Source organism: Pecten maximus, chromosome 7 (genome assembly GCF_902652985.1).
Source record: "Pecten maximus chromosome 7, xPecMax1.1, whole genome shotgun sequence".
NCBI lineage: Eukaryota > Metazoa > Mollusca > Bivalvia > Pectinida > Pectinidae > Pecten > Pecten maximus.
The window spans coordinates 9,716,449-9,739,183 of record NC_047021.1 but is presented as its reverse complement, the minus strand read 5'-3'; the positions used below and the strand labels follow the sequence as shown (position 1 = coordinate 9,739,183).

General features: G+C 37.0%; 2 protein-coding genes across 2 annotated transcripts; both read right to left on the bottom strand.

Annotated features, from left to right (window-relative positions):
* Positions 1–9,339: 9,339 nt before the first annotated feature.
* LOC117331547 lies at positions 9,340–16,253 on the bottom strand. The gene is made up of 6 exons (XM_033890300.1): positions 16,157–16,253; positions 13,359–13,461; positions 12,862–13,085; positions 11,867–12,008; positions 10,361–10,602; positions 9,340–9,597 (listed from the first exon to the last, which is right to left on the bottom strand). The coding sequence occupies exons 2-5, from the start codon at positions 13,411–13,413 to the stop codon at positions 10,388–10,390; spliced, it is 636 nt and encodes a 211-aa protein (XP_033746191.1). The 5' UTR covers positions 13,414–13,461; positions 16,157–16,253; the 3' UTR covers positions 9,340–9,597; positions 10,361–10,387.
* On the bottom strand, positions 14,515–22,732 carry LOC117331043. Its single transcript, XM_033889636.1, has 3 exons — positions 21,730–22,732; positions 21,411–21,546; positions 14,515–14,643 (listed from the first exon to the last, which is right to left on the bottom strand). Exons 1-3 carry the CDS (start codon positions 22,728–22,730, stop codon positions 14,515–14,517), a joined length of 1,266 nt encoding a protein of 421 aa, XP_033745527.1. The 5' UTR covers positions 22,731–22,732.
* Between the last annotated feature and the right edge of the window lie 3 nt (positions 22,733–22,735).

Genomic DNA, 22,735 nt, shown 5'->3' with positions numbered 1-22,735 from the left:
ACCAAGCAGTGTGACATTTCAACTCCATGTACCTAGTTCAGGGTTTCTTCAAGTGACCTTGATCTATTTTCAAAAAGGTTAATTCAATTTGGTAAAAAAATGGGAATCTTCCCAAGTACTCTGAAGTTTTCTCATACCAATGAACTTGACGTTTTTCAAAGTCACAGGGGTCAAATATGTTAGAAATTTCAACAATCTGCTGAAGTTCCAGAAGACCCAGATACCTGATATTTTGCGAGTGGGTTTTCTACGAAGGAGTGCGATGAAGTTCCCTTATTTAATTGACCTTGGCCGATTTTAAAGGTTTGTTTGGCTTGGTTTTTTTTGTTTGTTTAGCATCCTATTAAAAGCCAAGGTCATTTAAGGATGTGCCTGGTTTTGGAGATGGAGGAAAGCCGGAGTACCTGGAGAAGAACCACCGACCTACGGACAGTACCAGGCAACTGCCCCGCGTAGGTTTTGACCTTGCAACCCAGAGGTAGGGGGCTCGTGATAAAGTGTCCTGACACCACTCGGCCAATGCGGCCCCCGGATTTAGAGAAATCCATATGGTATTGATTGATAGTTGAATCTTGCATGAGCACCGACACTCGCCTCGTTTGTCAATACACGCACACTCAACATATATAGGTATTTCTAGCTATTAATTTTACATATATAGGACTATATATGCCCCTGTGGCCAGACCGGGGTTCGAACACGGACCTCCAAACACTGGATGCTCTACCAATTGAGTTACCTCTCGCCGATGATCGGCCCGGTCCAGTTCGTTTACAATTGTACAGTAGGGGACACTGCACTTCCTACATTTGTTAGAAGTCTATTACTATATTTATACGAGGGCTGGTTGATATGTTGTGAGCCTCATAGTATAGGATTTGAATTTTGACGGACATATTGTATTATTTTTCAATATAATCCCCTTCAGTATCAATAAACTTTTGCCATCGGTGTTTAAGGGCCTCAATGCCACTTTTATAGAACTGTAGTGAACTAGGAAATAGACAAGTTTTATATGTTATGTGTTCAAAGTTACCTAGAGTAGTTAAAGCTATACGCTACAGTCAGCCAAATCTATTCGAGTTGCTTCCCTTAGATCAGTAGTTAATTAACCCGTTTTAGGTTTACACCCTTCATTCTATATCAAGGTAAAATATAACCAAACGGTAGCACCTGAAAGTCAGTCGTTATTAGGTAGCACACGGTCCGTGGGACTAGTGGTCAGTGCCTAGGGCTGTAATTAGAAATGACGTTATGGGGTGTAGATACGCCCATATTTCGGGGTAAAGGTCATGATTGGTCAATTGACCACATCGTCAATTCATGCATATTAATTAACCCTTAGGGGATATAAAAAGACTTGCGCGTTTTGCATAGGAGTTCAGTGTCCTAGGCTCGGTTATAACCGGAACAAGGACGTTAAGCCCCATCAATCAATCAATCAAAAGCATAGGAGTTCGGAACAAGGACGTTAAGCCCCATCAATCAATCAATCAGCATAAGGAGTTCTCCAGCAGCTTTCAGTCTAAACGGACTTAGTGCCGTTTGGATGTACATATTTAGGATGTGAGGACTTTGTTTTGTTTAAATGTGTGTGAACTGTTAAGTGTGAATGCGCCGGCGATAGTTTGGAAGATGGATGAAACTTCATTGGATTGTATTGTACCTTCGGGATTTTCCTGTGGATTAATAAATATAAGTAAACTTTATATCCAGTGTTGAATTATGTTTATCACACCACAACCATCCCAAAAAGAACTTTCACGTCCCGTGTTCATGGAGAGCGGACGTTACAATTGGTGGCAGCGGTGGGATGGTTTTAAAATGTGGTTGCGATAAACTGGAACTAGCACTGTGGATGTTTGAATTCTACGAAAAACTGTGATGTCTTTCGTTCGACGGAGTTTGGTACGATTGGATTCATACAACTCGTCAAATCCTGTAGTGCTATCGAGAGCACGAAAACTGTGTCTTTTAAGTCCGTTACTCTTAATTTACAAAGGAACGGCATATATTCGGAAACTTTGTTCGGAAATGGATTTTAACCCTAGAAGTGCTTGCCTCGAGCTTGTGGATTTATCTCCGCTACCCACATCATATAGTTGTGTGTTTCACAAAGAAATGTTGAGTAATGGAACGTTTTGACTGTGTGTTTAGCAGTTGTGTTCTCTATTATATTGAAGTTATATTGAGAAATCTATTTACTCGGGATATGATGCAGGACATAGGTCAAGGAGTTTCGGAGGATATTTACCATCGGGAAGCTGAGGATTTTTCTAGTGGTTTCCGAGTTACTATGGAAGTTAACTCATTGTGTTTTCTCGCGTTAATAGTGCCTAACGGAGAAGTATTTAGGAAATTAAAAGTGAATATTTTCGCTACTTGGAAGTTAAAATCCGACAAGTTTCCGGGATTATATACAGGATATATACAGGACATGTATAGGAAATTTTATCCAATGAACCGTGAGTACATTTAAAAATCATCGAAATATTGTCGAATAACGCTTATAACAGCTGTGACGGTGTCAAAGAACTTTTGAATTGCTAAATAAAATGATTAAGCATTTTAGACACATGTTTTTGACCATTTAGGAAACTATGATCGTTCATAGATTGTGACGACTCTCAGAATAAGTAGTAAAATGAGCAGGAACTTGATCAGTGTATCGTGTGTCAGTCCTAGATTCGGGAAGGCTCAAATCGGGGAATAACCAAAGTCAAGTATCGCCAATTTCTGGACCTAAGACAGTAAGGTTGATGGGGTCGACCATACGGGGAAAGCGAACGGTGGTGCTAAAACAGACATTGGGAGAAAGTGGAAAAGTTTAAAATCTTCCGCGCAAAGTCGCAGACAGGAAGATGTGAAAGCTAAATTCGTGATGATCAAAGCAGCGCGGATAGGAAGTTGATAGCAAAATAGCCGTTAACTTAATTGGAAATTAGACTCTGGGGCCAGGAGTAATTCCATGATGGAAACATCTTTTGGCGTATCATCGAATACAATGTAACACCAGAAGAACGCCCTGTGTTAGTACCGTTTCGCACGCGATTTGAAACTACTTATGTCATGGAGAAATGTGCATTATTCAGAAATTGTGAAAATGTGGAATTGAAGAGACAAGTTTTAGCTCGTGGTTTTGGTATAGAAAATGAAGAATTCCTGGAGAATATTTGTTAACATAGCAGATGATGTGTATCCTACACGTATTTGGTCGTATAGATGATATTTGGTCGCATTCAGTGGAGCTGTGGTTTAATTCGCTGGTATTTGTTAATTTGACTCTTTTCATCGATGTCAGATTGAACCAAGTCCGCGTTCGTTACGTCTCAGCTAGTGAGGATGATATGTGTACATGTAGATGATTTTGGACTTTGAATAGTGCCAATCATGTGTTCCAGGATGGAGTAGGCGCTAAGTGGAAGCTAGTGCATATAATACTATATATATAGTGCTTCATCTGGACAATACTTGTGTACGCGAAGGATTTTAAACAGTTTTGGTATAGTTTGACCGCTGTTTGGTAGCCTTGATATCGCGCGAAATTTAAGGCGAATAATGCAACTTCTTGTACAATGAAGCTTAGATCCTAGGACAGGTGGTTTCTCAGGATAGCATTGGAACTCCTTCGAAAATCGCGGCAGTTGAAGCGATGTTGCTCCAGTTTTGTATATTACCGAGTTACAGCTATAGAGCGTTAGATCTCGGAATTGCGTCAAATTATCGGAAATTCATGTTCGGTTTCGCACTAATAGCGAAATGTCTGCGTGACCTCGCCAGGAAAAGGTGTTTAAGTGGTCAAATTATGGACTAAGGAATGCTCAGTGTATGTTCGCATTCAACGAACTGGAATAACGACATATCTGCTCCGATTCTCGGATATCCAAGCTTGGAAAGTGGAATTTATATTCTTTACACGGATGCTAGTAACTTTGTCACATTTAATTGTAAACTCTGGATTTACACGAAGATAAGTGAAATTAATGTTTTTCAAAGGACATATACTGGAAACAATATTCAATTCGAACTCAGTAATAATTCGAATTTAACTCGGTAAACGTGTTCACAAAGTTTACCCATCATTCAGTACGGCACGGAAAACGGTAGCTATATTCATGACCAAAATGTGTTATGATATTGGAGATAAAATACGCAGATTCCAACATTAAATAATAGTGGGAACTAAGGCTAAGTTAGCCCGTGATTGGACCGGACCGTGGACAGTAGTCGCACGGCTTAGTGATGTGTTACATAGCCAGTTGTAATACACAGTGGCAATTGGAAGCCTTACGGAGGTACACGTACTGGGGACAGCGCGACCGACCCCAGCACAGCCGGAGCTTCCACCCCTACAAATAATTTACCTAAGCGTTTGGACTCGACCGGTCCAACGACTGACCAGTAGTGGACACCCCTCGTTGTCAGGACAACGCTAACTGGGCGAGCCATCGAAACTAAGAGACCTCAGTTTTAAACTTCAAAGGACTTACGAAGAGCATCGACTATTGCCCTTTATGGACGCATGCCCAGTGGGGATGAAGATTGGATTACGTAGTTATCATCGACATAATTATTGCCCTATATGGACGCAGGCCCCGGGGGGGGATGAAGAATGGATTTTGTTTTGAATCGGTAAAGATTTCAACTTTGTGAAGTGACTGAACTTCTCTAATTCAAAAAGTGATGTTCGTTGAACTCTTATTTTGGATCATTACAAGAGAAAGTTTTATGAATCGCGAACATTCAGGACTTTAAAGGGTTATTAACTTTTTAATAGGAACTGTGCAAAATGATCAAGGGATTTAAACGTTGATACTTTGATCTGATGTTTGAACTGTGATATTAATTCAAACTTTCGACTTGGATTAGAACATTTAGTGAAATACGGAAATTGGTTACTTTTGGATTAGTAACTTTTAAATGGACTGAATTATGCAGAATTACCAAAGGACCTTACGTGCGTGGATACTTTACAGTGACATTATATAACTGAACTTTGTGATATCAAAAAGTGACTTAAAGTAATTTCCGATGGATATATTATTTAGGACAAACACACTAACGGTGATTATAATTAGTTATTGTTTCCGTGGATCACATTTATACATGTGAATTTTTTGGAATTTATTTCACTGTGTCAAAGGTAATGTACGAATAGCATGTTCATTAATATTATAGTTGTGAGTATTGCCTCAAATGTTAGATTTTTATCTTAGATGTAACTCAAATTAAGGGTTATGGGTGGAGTTTATCTCAATATTGTAGTATATCGTATTAGTGGATACGTATACTTGGGGGTTTGGACGTTACAACTAAACCATACATATATTTGTTATTTCATATCAGAAATATACTTGAAAAATGATATTCGATTGTGTCCGTGTAGCCAAATAGGTAGGGGATCGATGTAAAATCGAGAATTTATATACAGTCTGATGACGTTTTATGTGTGCAGGAATATAACGTGTGATAGAGATGTACGAAGAGTACGAGTTGTTGTATGTTTTTGTAGACTAGGTACATTTTTGAAACGTTACGGTAAACTAGTAAAATGTATGTTAATATTTTGGGGTAGACATTAATTTTACGATGTTTGTTTGAACTTTGCGGAAATATAGCCGCCAGGAGCTCGTAAGCGATCAATGTTAGCTATAGGCTTGTAAACATTATTTTTATTACGCAAAGAAGTTTTAGTGCAAAAGCCTTTTAAAATGCGTGTAGAATGCCAGGAAATAATTTTTGACATTGAAGTTTAGACTCGTACATGTCGTTTTGTTAATGCAAACGCAAAATGGTATTTTAATATGTTTTATGTTTTCACGTTAGAAAAGATAGATTGCTTTTGTTACGAAAACTATTAACTATGTATGACGTTTGTGGGGACACAAACTCTTCGAAAGAAGGGGGATGTGTAGTGAACTAGGAAATAGACAAGTTTTATATGTTATGTGTTCAAAGTTACCTAGAGTAGTTAAAGCTATACGCTACAGTCAGCCAAATCTATTCGAGTTGCTTCCCTTAGATCAGTAGTTAATTAACCCGTTTTAGGTTTACACCCTTCATTCTATATCAAGGTAAAATATAACCAAACGGTAGCACCTGAAAGTCAGTCGTTATTAGGTAGCACACGGTCCGTGGGACTAGTGGTCAGTGCCTAGGGCTGTAATTAGAAATGACGTTATGGGGTGTAGATACGCCCATATTTCGGGGTAAAGGTCATGATTGGTCAATTGACCACATCGTCAATTCATACATATTAATTAACCCTAATTAGGGGATATAAAAAGACTTGCGCGTTTTGCACCTAGGCTCGGTTATAACCGGAACAAGGACGTTAAGCCCCATCAATCAATCAATCAGCATAAGGAGTTGGTGTCCTAGGCTCGGTTATAACCGGAACAAGGACGTTAAGCCCCATCAATCAATCAGTCAGCATAAGGAGTTGTGTCCTAGGCTCGGTTATAACCGGAACAAGGACGTTAAGCCCCATCAATCAATCAATCAAGCATAAGGAGTTCTCCAGCAGCTTTCAGTCTAAACGGACTTAGTGCCGTTTGGATGTACATATTTAGGATGTGAGGACTTTGTTTTGTTTAAATGTGTGTGAACTGTTAAGTGTGAATGCGCCGGCGATAGTGTGGAAGATGGATGAAACTTCATCGGATTGTATTGTACCTTCGGGATTTTCCTGTGGATTAATAAATATAAGTAAACTTTATATCCAGTGTTGAATTATGTTTATCACACCACAACCATCCCAAAAAGAACTTTCACGTCCCGTGTTCATGGAGAGCGGACGTTACAGAACTCCTTTTCTTGGCTATTCAGAACGTCATTCACTTCATGTATGACGTCATCATCGGACTGAAAGTGGGTGCCTGAAATAGCTGTTTTCAGTTTTGGAAATAGATCAAAGTATGGTGGAGCGAGATCAGGTGAATAAGGCGGAGGTAGGCTCAATCAATTTAAAGCCACAATCGTGAATGACAGACTTGTGAACAGGAGCATTGTCCTGATGGAATAACACACCTTTAGTGAGCTTTCCGCGGCGCTCAAGTTGAATATTTTCCCGTAACTGCCTCAGAGGTGAAGCATAGTGTGTGTCATTGATTGTTAGTCCCTTTTGGAGATAATCTATCAGCAGAATACCATCTGCATTCCAGCAAACCGAGGCAATAACCTTCCCAGCTGATGGAACAGTCTTTGCCTTCTTTGGCGGGGGAGAGCCAAGGTGTTTCCATTATTTGTTTCGATTGTTGTTTGGTCTCTGGGGTAAATGATAGACCCATGCTTCATCCAAAGTGACAAATCTCTGAAGAAAGTTGGCAGGATCTTCCTCAAAAAGGTTAATATTAGTACGCAATAATGTGCGCCTGGCGTGCTTCTGATCAACTGTCAAAAGTCTTGGCACCCATCGGGCCGAAAGCTTTCTCATTGCAAGATCCTCGGTCGGAATGGAATGTACTCCTTCCTGTGAAATGCCAACTCTACTGGATATATATCTTTTTGGGATTCGTCTGCCAGTCATAACAATATCCTGAACTTTATAGACCATTTCTGTTGTTTCAACATTGACAGGCCTTCCAGGACGGTGGTCATCCTCAAGGTTCTGTCGGCTGCGCTTAAATTCCGCCAACCCACCTTTTCACTGCAGCATATGAAAGAGACATCTTTCCCTAGTGTTGCTAAGTACATCATTATGGATATCCATAGGTGTTAAACCCTTTTAGGCAAATATTGGATCGCTGCTCTTTCACCGATTTTGTTCATTTTGCAAAAAACGCTTCTCTTGTTTACTTTAGGGTGCTACCTCGTCGATATAAACTAACCAAATGAGACCAGTCCTTGGGTACACGGCCTTATAAAGTCAGAGAATAGTAGGACTTAAAAAGAGCGTCCTTGAGTACCTCCTTTAATACAAGGCTCACAACACATTAATCAGCCCTCGTATCTAAAGCCTGGGCAGACTCAACATGATACAGATGTAACGTGTAAGCTAACATTGATAGATCAATAACTAAATCCAAATGGGTAGTGGAGTCATATCACGGACGCTTCAAGACATGGATGTTTTTTTCAAAACATAACTTTCTTCCAACCATTTCATTGATGTCATCTAGACATTCGTTAGAATAGTAACAGCCTGTCTGAATGGAATCCGAGGACCCATATATACAAATGTATGTTAGAACACCAGAGCGAGACACAAAGGATAGAGCCCCACCTGACAAAATGAAAGCGCCTTAGTGTTGACAACACCTTAGCTCAACATGTGAAAGACGAGTCAGATCTTAACAGAAAGACCAAGTCACTATTGGTCAAACTAGATGCAACTGCGGACAATTATAACTTTCCAAAGTTAGACATGGAATACCTTCCGACAATCTCCTGTGGTACATAAAAATATCGCTGGCAGCTGGCTACATCGGTGAGCACCTCGGTGATGATAGAGACTATGAGGTCTGGATCTTTCGGCACTCACGGGGCATTGGACGATTTCAGATCACTCGAGGCATCCATTGTAATCCAGCGTGACAACTTCGACATCATTAATCCCATAAAGTATTGCTAGTGTCCTACTGGACAGAGAACCATGGGGGCATGTGCGGACGTAGCCTGTATCATATACTATTTAGGATGTTGCATGCATCTGGAAACCAGTAAGCCTTCATCCAAAAGTCAAAAGGTTTAAGACAGACCACAACTAATGTAGATTTCGCTACCAACCGTCATCTTCCAGGTCTTAGGTATGATCGACTCGGACAATTAGAACTACGATACAGACTAACGCTGATCAGGCCAATCAGAATTTAGGACGAGGAAACCACCAAAACAAATCTATCATGTAACGCTCATGTCAGAATATTATTTAGCAGTTGTTAGAACATTTGATATTGATGGTTATGATCAGGGAACATGGCGGCCAATTTAACTTCAGTTCCTATGTACTAATGAAACCAAGTATAAACATTTCATTTCAGCTTACTCTACAATATTTCAATCCAAAACCGATTTTTCCATTTCCTCGGTTTTTTTTTAATTACAGATCAATTTTGTCAATCAATTTTAATTACTTTGCACAAATTCCTTGAATTACTATTTTTGCGCAACATATTTATACTATTGGAGATGTTTTTAGCACATGGAATGGACTGCAACAGGAAGTTGTATTTTTGACCTTCAGAAAATTTCGCTTAAAGTAAAAAGAGCATGTTCTTACTCAAAATCCATCACATTTTATCCCTTTTTCATTATCCATTCAATAATTGCTTTGTATATATATCTAACATGTTATTATTAACATGTTTAGGTTTATTTTCTCTAAAAAAAAATAAAGAATTGATATTGTAGCATTTTATTTACATTGTAAACGGTAAGGATCCGGCCACAATAAACACGTTTTGATTTGAAACCACAAATGTTTTAGAGTTTTATGTTTACATTGCGAACTGTAAAGATCTGGACGCAATAAACACGTTTTGATTTGAAACCACAAATGTTTTAGAGTTGTATGTTTACATTGCGAACTGTAAAGATCTGGACGCGATATCCGTCTGCGGATTCCACTCCTTACACATCTTAATCTGAAGGCTTCCCCTAAAACGACAAAAAAAAATTACTAGACAATGATAATAATTTAAACCTAAGTGTCTTATATACAACGTAGGTGATAAGTAAACTACATTTACATAGATTATAAATAAAAGCCAGCAATATATAATTGATGTACAGCTAACTTATCACGAATGCAATACACAAACATTCAACTATAACATCATCATGTAACAAGCTTCTAAATTATATAATACTGGTTCACATTACTCCAGACATATCGGACAATCCGAATGTATTCAACTGATACAAACACAAAACACATCCTCAGGACGTTACCAACTTATTTCTCTAACTTAAACCTGCAGTAATTGGTTCACTCACTCGCTCGCTCTCTCACTTTTTACATACGCAGTTCCTGTTTGCAAAAGGAGCTATATGCTTACCTGGTCGACATGTTCTCGTTAACACGACTTCTGAATCAGTGTTGATGGAAACAAATAACCACACAATCATCACATGTTTGACGCTTGTTGATATGACCAGTGGTTCTGTTGCCTCCACCGAAGTTCTCATTTTGAGAATGTGACATAACCAGGAATTGATCTGGTTTCAGAAGTCGCTTACCCTCCTCGAACGCCTGGTCAATCCACTTTTGTTCCCATTTTGCCCTTTATTTGTCGGTTTTGAGTTTGAATTACTGTTTCGTTTAAATGTCTATATAACTTTCGTCTTATTACTTACTTATATACAAAAGTGACACAATTCATTAGTAAATATGATTGAATATCTTGAAATGATTGCGTACCTGATGAAATCTTTGGTTGGTTAGTTTTCAGACAGAACAAAGCATGCCCGATGTTTCTGAAGACCCTCCATTGAGTGGGGCCTTTGGTGTTGGTGTGGCGGTCTGGGCCGTACAGCCACACCCTTTGTTACGGAAGATTACTGCCCGTCTTACGTACACAAATACAGATGATACCGTGAGTAACGCAAAGATAAAACAGCTAATAGCTATTTTTGAAACGACAGGAAGCAAAAATGGATTATCTGTAAAAACAAAAAGCCTACAATTAAACATATTTTGAAGTCTGTACATAGATGTTGCCTGAAAATCAGTTAGAATCATATTTTCATTTTCATAATCATATTCAGACATCATATCTTGAAGTTACGATCATATCGGTCCCATTGTTGAAATCGTCCGAGATATTATTTGTATAAATCTGCCTAAGTTTCATGAAAATCTGTTCATATTAATTCACGTCATGTTCACAAGGCAATCGGTTCACAAGGGCCAAAGGTAATAAAACTACAAAGGGCTATAACTGTGTAAGTTCCAACTGAAACATATTTACTCAAGTTTACTCAAGTTATCGTGTTAGCAAGGTCCAATGGCAATGGAGTACGAAGGGACATTACTCTGTAAGTTACAGTGGAATCCACTAGATTGTCGAACTCTTACGAGATCTTCTTGATATTTAATTTCAACAAATGTTATTGTACATGATGAGAAATACAATTGGATCAGACAACAGGCTTAGCCTATATCAGTCTTCTAATAATGACGATGGTTCATCTTTTAAGTAAGAGGGTGTATATATTCCATACTCTTATGGAACATGACACTAACCCATACTCACTATCACATACACACCAGCCGGTTGTCACACCCATGCACACCAACTAACATACACATATATACCCTCAATACCCGCACTCACACACCTCTCACCCTCACCCCCGCACTCACACATCCCTCACCCTCACCCACACACCCCTCACCCTCACCCACACACCCCTCACCCTCACCCTCACTCACACACCCCTAACCCTCACCCACACACCCCTCACCCTCACCCACACACCCTCACCCTCACCCTCACTCACACACCCCTAACCCTCACATCCTCACTCACACACCCCTCACCCCCTCACCCACACACCCCTCACCCTCACCCACACACCCCTCACCCACACACCCCTCACCCTCACCCACAAACCCCTCACCCTCACACCCTCACCCTCCTCACCCTCACACCCTCACTCACACACCCTCACACACAAACACGCACAGTGAGAGAGTTATGGAACGTTATGGAACAGCCCAGAAAATTCTAATATAGAATACCATGATGTAATGTATTTATGTGCAGAACATGTCCTGTTGTAGAGCACTATCGATATTCCATGAGTTACGTTCACTTTCGTTCTCTGTACAGAGTGAATGTGGACGTAATCCCTCGAGTACCGGAGACGCTCGGAATACAACATCAGCTCCTTTAATACATATTGTTGTATGTCCTACACTTACGTCGTTCTGCGGGTTTCGTTTGGTTGACGATTACCGATACCTCTGATGACGAGGACGTGACAGTAAAAAACTGGACATTAAGGCTTCTGCCTTTCTGTGAACAGTATTGGATGCTGCTGGTGTTGTAAAGACAGGTAAAAGTCTGTAATATGACAGATATCAAAGCACTATATTTATAAAATGTGTACATTATTGAAAATAAATTTGAAACGTGCTAGTTATTTTATATAGCCATGCGATAGTACGTATACTAAAACGTGATAATTGACCTTCAGATCTCGCTGTCCTCCTGACAGTACCACCAATGGTGTGAGGGTGTTGTGCCATCATAATCGTTAAAAGAAGTATTTGAATACTCATATTTTTGTTTAACACAACAAAATAGCTATTCCATCATTTCTTTTGGTTAAAAATACATCTTCATCAGCTTTAGAAGTATTGACAAATTACATTTTGTGCATTTTACTTCAATCTGTTTCGGACATTCGACATGTCAACTAACCGGTAATTTCTATCATACTGATACACAAAGTCAAACCATGGTTAGTCCCCAAATAGGGAAAACCCAGGCCCAGGTTTCATCAACCTTCCCTTAACTTAAAATTTTCCATAGAAAAGCTTTATTGTATTTAACAAAGAAAATTTAGCTGAGGAACTTTCCTTTAATCCAATAACGATTTCTTATTGAAAATTTTAAGTTGAAGAATATCAATGAAAATGGGGCATGAACAGTGATAATAAGTTGAAAAAAACCCATAATGACCCATTTGTTATAGACAAGTCACTGGAATATGTTTAAAATACTAACAGTTTCCAAAGTTTCACTAGCTTTTTGTCTGGATTCCATACGGGTGGTCCTTAGCTAGTCATCACTGATGAGTCCTTGAAATAAATACTTCTCTATCGCACGTTCAAAGATAGTATAAACTGGTTCTTAGGTTTATTTCCGAAAATAAATTCTAACAGTAAATAAACATAATATGATTTATAAGAACCTTGACTGGAATAACTCCAAGACCTTCGGTCAGCCTCAGCTCAAAGTTACAGTCGACAGAGAACTCCTGAGCTCTTACACAGATACTACTGTCTTCATTCGAGTTAGCAAATCTAACTTCACATTCGTCCTTTTCACTGTTCCAGATGATGAAATATTTGGAATCATCGTCAAAATGCAGATATTGTCCGCACCTGTCCGAAGCAGAAACATCTATCAGTGAACCTAAAACAGAATGATGAAATATATGTGAATGTTTTACAAATATATATATAGATGTGTTTAATCTTAAAACAAATGGAATGATTGACTGTAAGTAGTGGGTAGTAGGCAGTTGACTTAGCAGTAAACACTATATAAAAATACTCAAACGCATTCGAGAGCATTTTTTTTTATGAAATGAAACGTCACACTCAACCTCATGGTTATGCTCATTTTCGCCCTCAACACTCATGAAATATGACATTGTAAAGACCAAAGGTCGTTATTTAAACTTACCTGAAGTCCAGTCACCCAGCAGATAGGCGATAAGTACTGGTCTGAAGTGTAACATTGTAATGGCAGTCGCTCACCTCTGGTTGGGAGACATGCATAAGTTATTCTGGATTAAGAAGAACAAAACATGGGATAACACTAGGCTAAGGGGGGGGGGGTTCTGGAAATATAGGAATGCGGTAAACTATACGAGAAATATTCCATTCGGCAGTATTTTGTACTGGAATTGCGATTCACGAAAAGTGCGTGACGTCCTTTCTTTTTTCTTTTTTTTTTTTTAAATTGTGTCTTGGAGCGAGACCTGTTTATCCTCAGCAATTGAAAATATACAGCACATATGGCATATCAACAAAGAGACCATAAAAACAATTATCGATCACAGATCACTGCATGACATCAAAGTCACCAAAACTAACCAATAGAATCCTTTTCGATATGTTCATGTTGATACTAACCTAAGTTATTAATTGGATACACATGGGCTTGGCACGATTTTATAAATGATAGTCCATATATATATATATGTACTATACTGACAATATAATACATATATATATACATGTACTATCATTTATAAAATCGTGCCAAGCTCCGGTGATTGTTAATGGTCTGTGGCCCTTTAAAACAGAAACTTAATATAACAAGAATTTCCCCATTATGTCACATTTCTATTTATAGAGGCGAGTTCTATATAATCTTGCCAAGTTTTTAATTAAACACAAGCACTGACTGTTCTTTTGAAATGGAATCTTTAAAATTATGAAATTTATTGAATTATGGGTCCCAATCAAGATTTTGACATTTCTTTAGACCCATTATGCCCCCCCCCCCCCCCCCCCCCCGTCCAGATTTTGACATTTCTTTCGACCCATTTCCCGGTTTTTTTGGTCGCCTCCTCTGATTAACACTTAACTCTTAATAATTAGCACCACTGACCAGTCCTTGAACCGTTTAACATCTCTGACCAGTCCTTGAACCGTTTAACATCTCTGACCAGTCCTTGAACCGTTTAACCTCACTTACCAGTCCTTGAACCGTTTAGCATCTCTGACCAGTCCTTGAACCGTTTAACCTCACTGACCAGTCCTTGAACCGTTTAACCTCACTACCAGTCCTTGAACCGTTTAACCTCACTGACCAGTCCTTGAATCGTTTAACCTCACTGACCAGTCCTTGCACCGTTTAACCTCACTGACCAGTCCTTGAACCGTTTAACCTCACTGACCAGTCCTTGAACCGTTAACATCACTGACCAGTCCTTGAACCGTTTAGCACCACTGACCAGTCCCTGAACGATTAACATCACTTACCAGTCCTTGAACCGTTTAGCATCACTGACCAGTCCCTGAACCGTTTAACCTCACTGACCAGTCCTTGGACCGTTTAACATCACTTACCAGTCCTTGAACCGTTTAACCTCACTGACCAGTCCTTGAACCGTTTAACCTCACTGACCAGTCCTTGAACCGTTTAGCATCACTGACCAGTCCTTGAACCGTTTAGCATCACTGACCAGTCCCTGAACCGTTTAGCATCACTGACCAGTCCCTGAACCGTTTAACCACACTGACCAGTCCTTGAACCGTTTAACATCACTGACCAGTCCCTGAACCGTTTAACATCACTGACCAGTCCCTGAACCGTTTAACATCACTGACCAGTCCCTGAACCGTTTAACCTCGCTGACCAGTCCCTGAACCGTTTAACAGCAGTATGGTACAGTTGGATTAATTTCGGCTCTTTCAATTTGGTTTGGTGCTAATATCATGTGTGTCCTTAAAACAAATCTGTAAAACCACACTTGGGACACAGGACATGGACAGGGACGAAATACTTAGTATTAGAATAACTTGGTCCGGTCAAAAAGTCTTAAAATCATCGCGTCAGTGTAAACTTCCGTAATAAACTTGGATAATCCGTAGTCGTCAGTATAATGCGTAGTCGTCAGTATAAACTTCCGTATAATAAACTTCGTCAGTGTAAATGACATAATAAATTACATCTTTTCTGCGTTATTATTATTTTCTTATTTCGAAAGAAACCAGAAAATCGAATCCGTTACATTCAAGTTTTTGAAATCAACTTATTTGATTCTATCTCCCGTCAATAAGAATACAAAGTATAATTTCTGAAGTCGGATAAGGGACAACAGAGCGCCGGTCACGTACGTAACCTCGGGTGTAGATCCGTGGTGCGTGGTTCGACTTTCCCTACCCGTATCGCTTTGTGTTTCTCAGGAAGCTGAGAAATTGGTCGGTCTATGATGCCAAGGTTGTGTCCATGGAAAGACACCTTACCCTAATTGTAATGGATGCCATGCGACATGAGGTAGACACCAATTAACTACTACAATTATTCCGCCTCAAAATGACATATACTGTTCATCAGACAATAAACCAGGCAAATAAGCTTAAGTAGCAATACAGATAGTCCAAGTGACTATATAAACAATGAAATGTAAGTCAACAGTGGTCTAATTAAGTTAGGTGTAGTTAACACACGTAAAAGATAAGGTGACACATCAAGGCTTAGTTAGTGTTTGAACTGTAAACTAGTTATATATCTATTAAATATCCATGTTAATCAAAATAAACTAGGTAATAAACATATTATGATAATACAATATAACACTTTTGATTTAGATGGTATTGTTGTACTAGAGTGTTATGATAATACAATGTAACACTATTGATTTAGATAGTTTGTTGTACTCGAGTGTTATACTGTTCTACAGACAATTTATAATACAGTGACTCGCCCACCACACAATTAGTTATACAACGTTATACAGCAAATATTACCTGTAATATCTTCCGTGTTGTCACAATTAACTACACATTGCCAACGGCATTATCATATAATCCTTTTTTTGGTTTTTCCATACACGTGACTAATAATGCCATTTATACTGGCCCGAGATGCCGAGACATAATTAATACTATGCATATTTCTTTTTTTCAAATATAATCGACATGAACGTTATGTAGGATTGTGATCATGTGTATAATAATGTCAGTATGTCTCCCTACACATCGTGGATTACTGTTACTAAATGACCTTCATTAGACGTTTATCAATAGAAAATGACGTTCTGATCGATCAGAATTACTTCCCTTCGTTTCACGCTAGGTGGCCTTTATAAATAGCGATAGCATGACAGCCAATGGAACCGGAATGTGTATATAGGATTGTGGCCTTTAAAAATAAACAATAGTATTATTGCAGAAGTCCCGTCATATTTGTTTTACTTTGTTTATAATGGCATACAATAACAATTACTGGTTAAGATGACCAACCAATATACGCCTCTATTAGCTAGGCCTACTAGGTTAACAACGATGTCTACGAAGAGTAAAACGTAAGCTAGCCGACATATATATATTATATCTCCAAAATGGATCCATTTCACTTCCTGTCACACAATACCTCTCTATAGAGCTGGTGAGGTAATCAGGAAATAATGTCATGTCTACGTCATGCATTTTTGTAATAAAAACTATGTGGATTTCCAAAGCAGGAAATTGTTCACACCGACACATTCCATAAAACTCTTAGGATAATATATTTAGTTTTAAATATATTTAGTTAGGGTACTTATTAAATATATTTATCAGTCCCTTATAGGCCCCATTTCATTATTTCTGACCAACAGTCCCGTTCGAACTTATCTAAAACACAAGAGGCCCATGGGCCTTAACGGTCACTTGATTTTTGAAATATTTTGACACTTTCTGGCCTGACCCATCAGTCTAAGGGATCAGTCAGGGCCAACATGTGCATACCATTAAGCAGTCGTCCCATGCTGATAATGTTAACAAAGTTAGAATGAATTTCAAAACAAAAAAAACAAATGATAGTCAAAAATGAGATTTCCCTATAACTATAGTAAAGTTTATCCCCTCCCATGGGGCAAACGTGAGACCCCAGGGCTAGGAAATTCACAATTATGGTAAAGCACCTTAAGACCCTTCCATCTATGAAGAGTATTTCATTCTACCTTATTTGGGTTGTAAGAAGAAGATTTTTAAAATTTCAGTTAATTTGACCCTTTTTGGCCCCGCCCATCATCCCCTGGGGATCAACCAGGGCCAACATGTACATACCATCAAACTGTCATTCTATGCTGATAATGTTAACCAAGTTAGAATGATTTCCAATACAAATCCAACAATTAATAGTCAAAAATGTGATTTCCCTATATAAACTATAGTAGAGTTTACCCCCTCCCCAGGGGCAAACGTGAGACCCCAGGGTCATGAAATTTACAATTTTGGTAAAGCACCTTAAGACCCTTCCATCTATGAAGAGTATTTGATTCTACCATATCTGAGAGTAGAGAAGAAGATTTTTGAAATTTCAGTCAATTTGACCCTTTTTGGCCCCGCCCACCAGCCCCTGGGGGTCAACCAGGGCCAACATGTACATACCATCAAACTGTCATCCTATGCTGATAATTTGAACCAAGTTAGAATGAATTCAAATAGAAATCCAACAAATAATAGTCAAAAATGTGATTTTCCTATATAAACTATAGTAAAGTTTACCCCCTCCCCAGGGGCAAACGTGAGACTCCAGGGTCATGAAATTCACAGTTTTGGTAAAGCACCTTAAGACCCTTCCATCTATGAAGAGTGTTTGATTCCACCTTATCTGAGAGTAAAGAAGAAGATTTCTGAAATTTCAGTCAATCTGACCCTTTTTGGCCCCGCCCATCATCCCCTGGGGGTCAACCAGGGCCAACATGTACATACCATCAAACTGTCATCCTATGATGATAACTTGAACCAAGTTAGAATGAATTCCAATAGAAATCCAACAAATAATAGTCAAAAATGTGATTTCCCAATATAAACTATAGTAAAGTTTACCCCTCCCCAGGGGCAAACGTGAGACCCCAGGGTCATGAAATTCACAATTTTGGTAAAGCACCTTAAGACCCTTCCATCTATGAAAAGTATTTGATTCTACCTTTTCTGAGAGTAGAAAAGAAGATTTTTGAAATTTCAGTCAATTTGACCCTTTTTGGCCCCGCCCACCAGCCCCTGGGGATCAACTAGGGCCAACATGTACATACCATCAAACTGTCATCCTATGCTGATAATGTTAACCAAGTTAGAATGAATTCCAATAGAAATCCAACAAATAATAGTCAAAAATGTGATTTCCTTATATAAACTAAAGTAAAGTTTACCCCCTCCCCAGGGGCAGACGTGAGACCCCAGGGTCATGAAATTCACAATTTTGGTAAAGCAGCTTAAGACCCTTTCATCTATGAAGAGTGTTTGATTCCACCTTATCTGAGAGTAGAGAAGAAGATTTTTGAAGTTTTAGTCAATTTGACCCTTTTTGGCCCCGCCCCTCAGGCCCCTGGGGGATGGGGACCATATAATTCACAAGAAGCAGTTGAAAATGTAAAATGTTTATGGACGGACGACGGACGACGACGGACAAAAGGCGATTAGAATAGGTCACTTGAGACTTTGTCTCAGGTGACCTAATAACGTACCATATATACATTATAAGCAGTAAAATAAAAGTAAAACAATCGATTAAGGGCATGTAACTGTATACATTTTATTATAAAGCAAAAGTACAACTCAACTTTATGATTATGATAACTCAATGTTTATTTAGTTCTATGATGTATAGACAAGTGAAATAAAACATTCATAAAATTGAACTTTAATAAAGTTATTAAAATGAAATACTTTAGAACAAAATATTGAAATATCAATAAAGGTTTACATGCAATGAAACAATATTTAAAATAAAATGAATATGTAAGTTAAAAATAATTCTACCCTTGTCATTTAAGTTATTACTGCAGCAGTACAATAGTGTATGTCATATCAACAGTACAATAGTGTATGTCATAGTAATAGTACAATAGTGTATGTCATATCAACAGTACAATAGTGTATGTCATAGTAATAGTACAATAGTGTATGTCATATCAACAGTACAATAATGTATGTCATAACAACAGTACAATAGTGTACAGCATATCAACAGTACAATAGTGTATGTCATAGTAACAGTACAATAGTGTATGTCATATTAACTGTACAATAGTGTATGTCATATCAACAGTACAATAGTGTATGTCAAAGTAACTGTACAATAGTGTATGTCATATCAACAGTACAATAGTGTATGTCATAATAACAGTACAATAGTGTATGTCATATCAACAGTACAATAGTGTATGTCATAGTAACAGTTATATCTACAGTACAATAGTGTATGTCATATCTTCAGTACAATAGTGTATGTCATATCTACAGTACAATAGTGTATGTCATATCAACAGTACAATAGTGTATGTCATATCTACAGTTCAATAGTGTATGTCATATCAACAGTACAATAGTGTATGTCATATCTACAGTACAATAGTGTATGTCATATCAACAGTACAATAGTGTATGTCATATCAACAGTACAATAGTGTCATATCTACAGTACAATAGTGTATGTCATATCAACAGTACAATAGTGTACGTCATATCAACAGTACAATAGTGTATGTCATATCAACAGTACAATAGTGTATGTCATATCTACAGTACAATAATGTATGTCATATCAACAGTACAATAGTGTATGTCATATCAACAGTACAATAGTGTATGTCATATCAACAGTACAATAGTGTATGTCATAGTAACAGTACAATAGTGTATGTCATAGTAACAGTACAATAGTGTACGTCATATCAACAGTACAATAGTGTATGTCATAGTAACAGTACAATAATGTATGTCATAGTAACAGTACAATAATGTATGTCATATCAACAGTACAATAGTGTATGTCATATAAACAGTACAATAATGTATGTCATAACAACAGTTAATAGTGTATGTCATAGTAACAGTACAATAGTGTATGTCATAGTAACAGTACAATAGTGTATGTCATAGTAACAGTACAATAGTGTATGTCATATCAACAGTACAATAGTGTATGTCATATCAACAGTACAATTATCAACAGTTTATGTCATAGCAACAAGACAAGTGGACTATTTTTGTATAATTAACACTTTTTTTCCCTTTCCTTCAAATCAACATTTTATCAAACACCATTAAGTACAATAAAATTGTAATTCATTTTTTCCATACAAATATGGCAGTTTGTTTAATGTTGGTACTATTGTTTAAATTGCTATTAAACTGAGCTCTGTAAATGAACTGGACAAAATACTGAAAGTGCACTTTCAAGATAGATTAGTTAATTGTTTTATGTTCAATAATTATATATGATATAAAACTCAGTGGTACCAGTGGTAAATGAATGTATTCAATCAGTACTTGTACCATGTCATTAAGTATAAAATCTCAATTTGGTAAATATTTAAATAGTTAAATATATGTATATTTCCTCCTAATGTATTCATTTAAAAGTAACGTCTTATTTTTAAAACCATATTGTTTTTGTTTAAAATATAAAAATAGACATTTTAAAAATCAGACAGTAAAATAAGTCATTGAGGACAATCATGTGGGGGTATTGATAAAGATATAAATGGACCGATTAATAATATCTACTTCCTCCCACGAAATCATCAATCAATCAAAACAGTCTCAACTATCCATAAAAATATGCATGGAATTTGTACCATAATATACTTTTAAACTCTGAACATTTTTCGTCACAAAGTAAGAAAACTTCTTCAAAATATTTAAAAAAAAAAAAAAAAAAATATTGAGATTACAAGTCGTCGCTGAGGATACCCAGTAATGTTTACTGTTTAAAAGAACATGATAAATGAGTAAAGGATATTCTAAATTAATTGTAAAAGGACAGTGTACAAACATAATGCCTATAATAAAATAAACAAGAAATATTATCTTTAAACACCTATCTATATAATTAAACCAAAGATAGGTTATATACTCTTCTATCTACAGAAACTAAAGATATCTTATATAAACTTCTATCTACAGAAACCATAGATAGCTTATATAACCTTCTATCTACAGAAACTATAGACAGCTAATATAAACATCTATCTACAGAAACTATAGATATCGTATATAACCTTCTATCTACAGAAACTATTATAGATAGCTTATATAACCTTCTATCTACAGAAACTATAGACAGCTTATATAAACTTCTATCTACAGAAACCATAGATAGCTTATATAACCTTCTATCTACAGAAACTATAGACAGCTTATATAAACTTCTATCTACAGAAACCATAGATATCTTATATAAACATCTATCTACAGAAACTATAGATATCGTATATAACCTTCTATCTACAGAAACTATTATAGATATCTTATATAACCTTCTATCTACAGAAACCATAGATATCTTATATAAACTTCTATCTACAGAAACTATAGATATCGTATATAACCTTCTATCTACAGAAACTATAGATATCTTATATAAACTTCTATCTACAGAAACCATAGATAGCTTATATAAACTTCTATCTACAGAAACCATAGATAGCTTATATAAACTTCTATCTACAGAAACTATAGATAGCTTATATAAACTTCTATCTACAGATACCAGAGACAGCTTATATAAACTTCTATCTACAGCAACTATAGATATCTTATATAACCTTCTATCTACAGAAACTATTATAGGCAGCTTATATAAACTTCTATCTACAGAAACTATAGATATCTTATATAAACTTCTATCTACAGAAACTATAGATATCTTATATAAACTTCTATCTACAGAAACTATAGATAGCTTATATAACCTTCTATCTACAGAAACTATAGATATCTTATATAAACTTCTATCTACAGAAACTATAGATAGCTTATATAAACATCTATCTACAGAAACTATAGATATCTTATATAAACTTCTATCTACAGAAACTATAGACAGCTTATATAAACTTCCATCTACAGAAACTATAGACAGCTTATATAAACTTCTATCTACAGAAACTATAGATATCGTATATAAACTTCTATCTACAGAAACCATAGATAGCTTATATAACCTTCTATCTACAGAAACTATTATAGGCAGCTTATATAAACTTCTATCTACAGAAACCATAGATATCTTATATAAACTTCTATCTACAGAAACTATAGATATCGTATATAAACTTCTATCTACAGAAACCATAGATAGCTTATATAACCTTCTATCTACAGAAACTATTATAGGCAGCTTATATAAACTTCTATCTACAGAAACTATAGATATCGTATATAAACTTCTATCTACAGAAACCATAGACAGCTTATATAAACATCTATCTACAGAAACCATAGATAGCTTATATAAACTTCTATCTACAGAAACCATAGATATCTTATATAAACTTCTATCTACAGAAACTATAGATATCTTATGTAAACTTCTATCTACAGAAACCATAGACA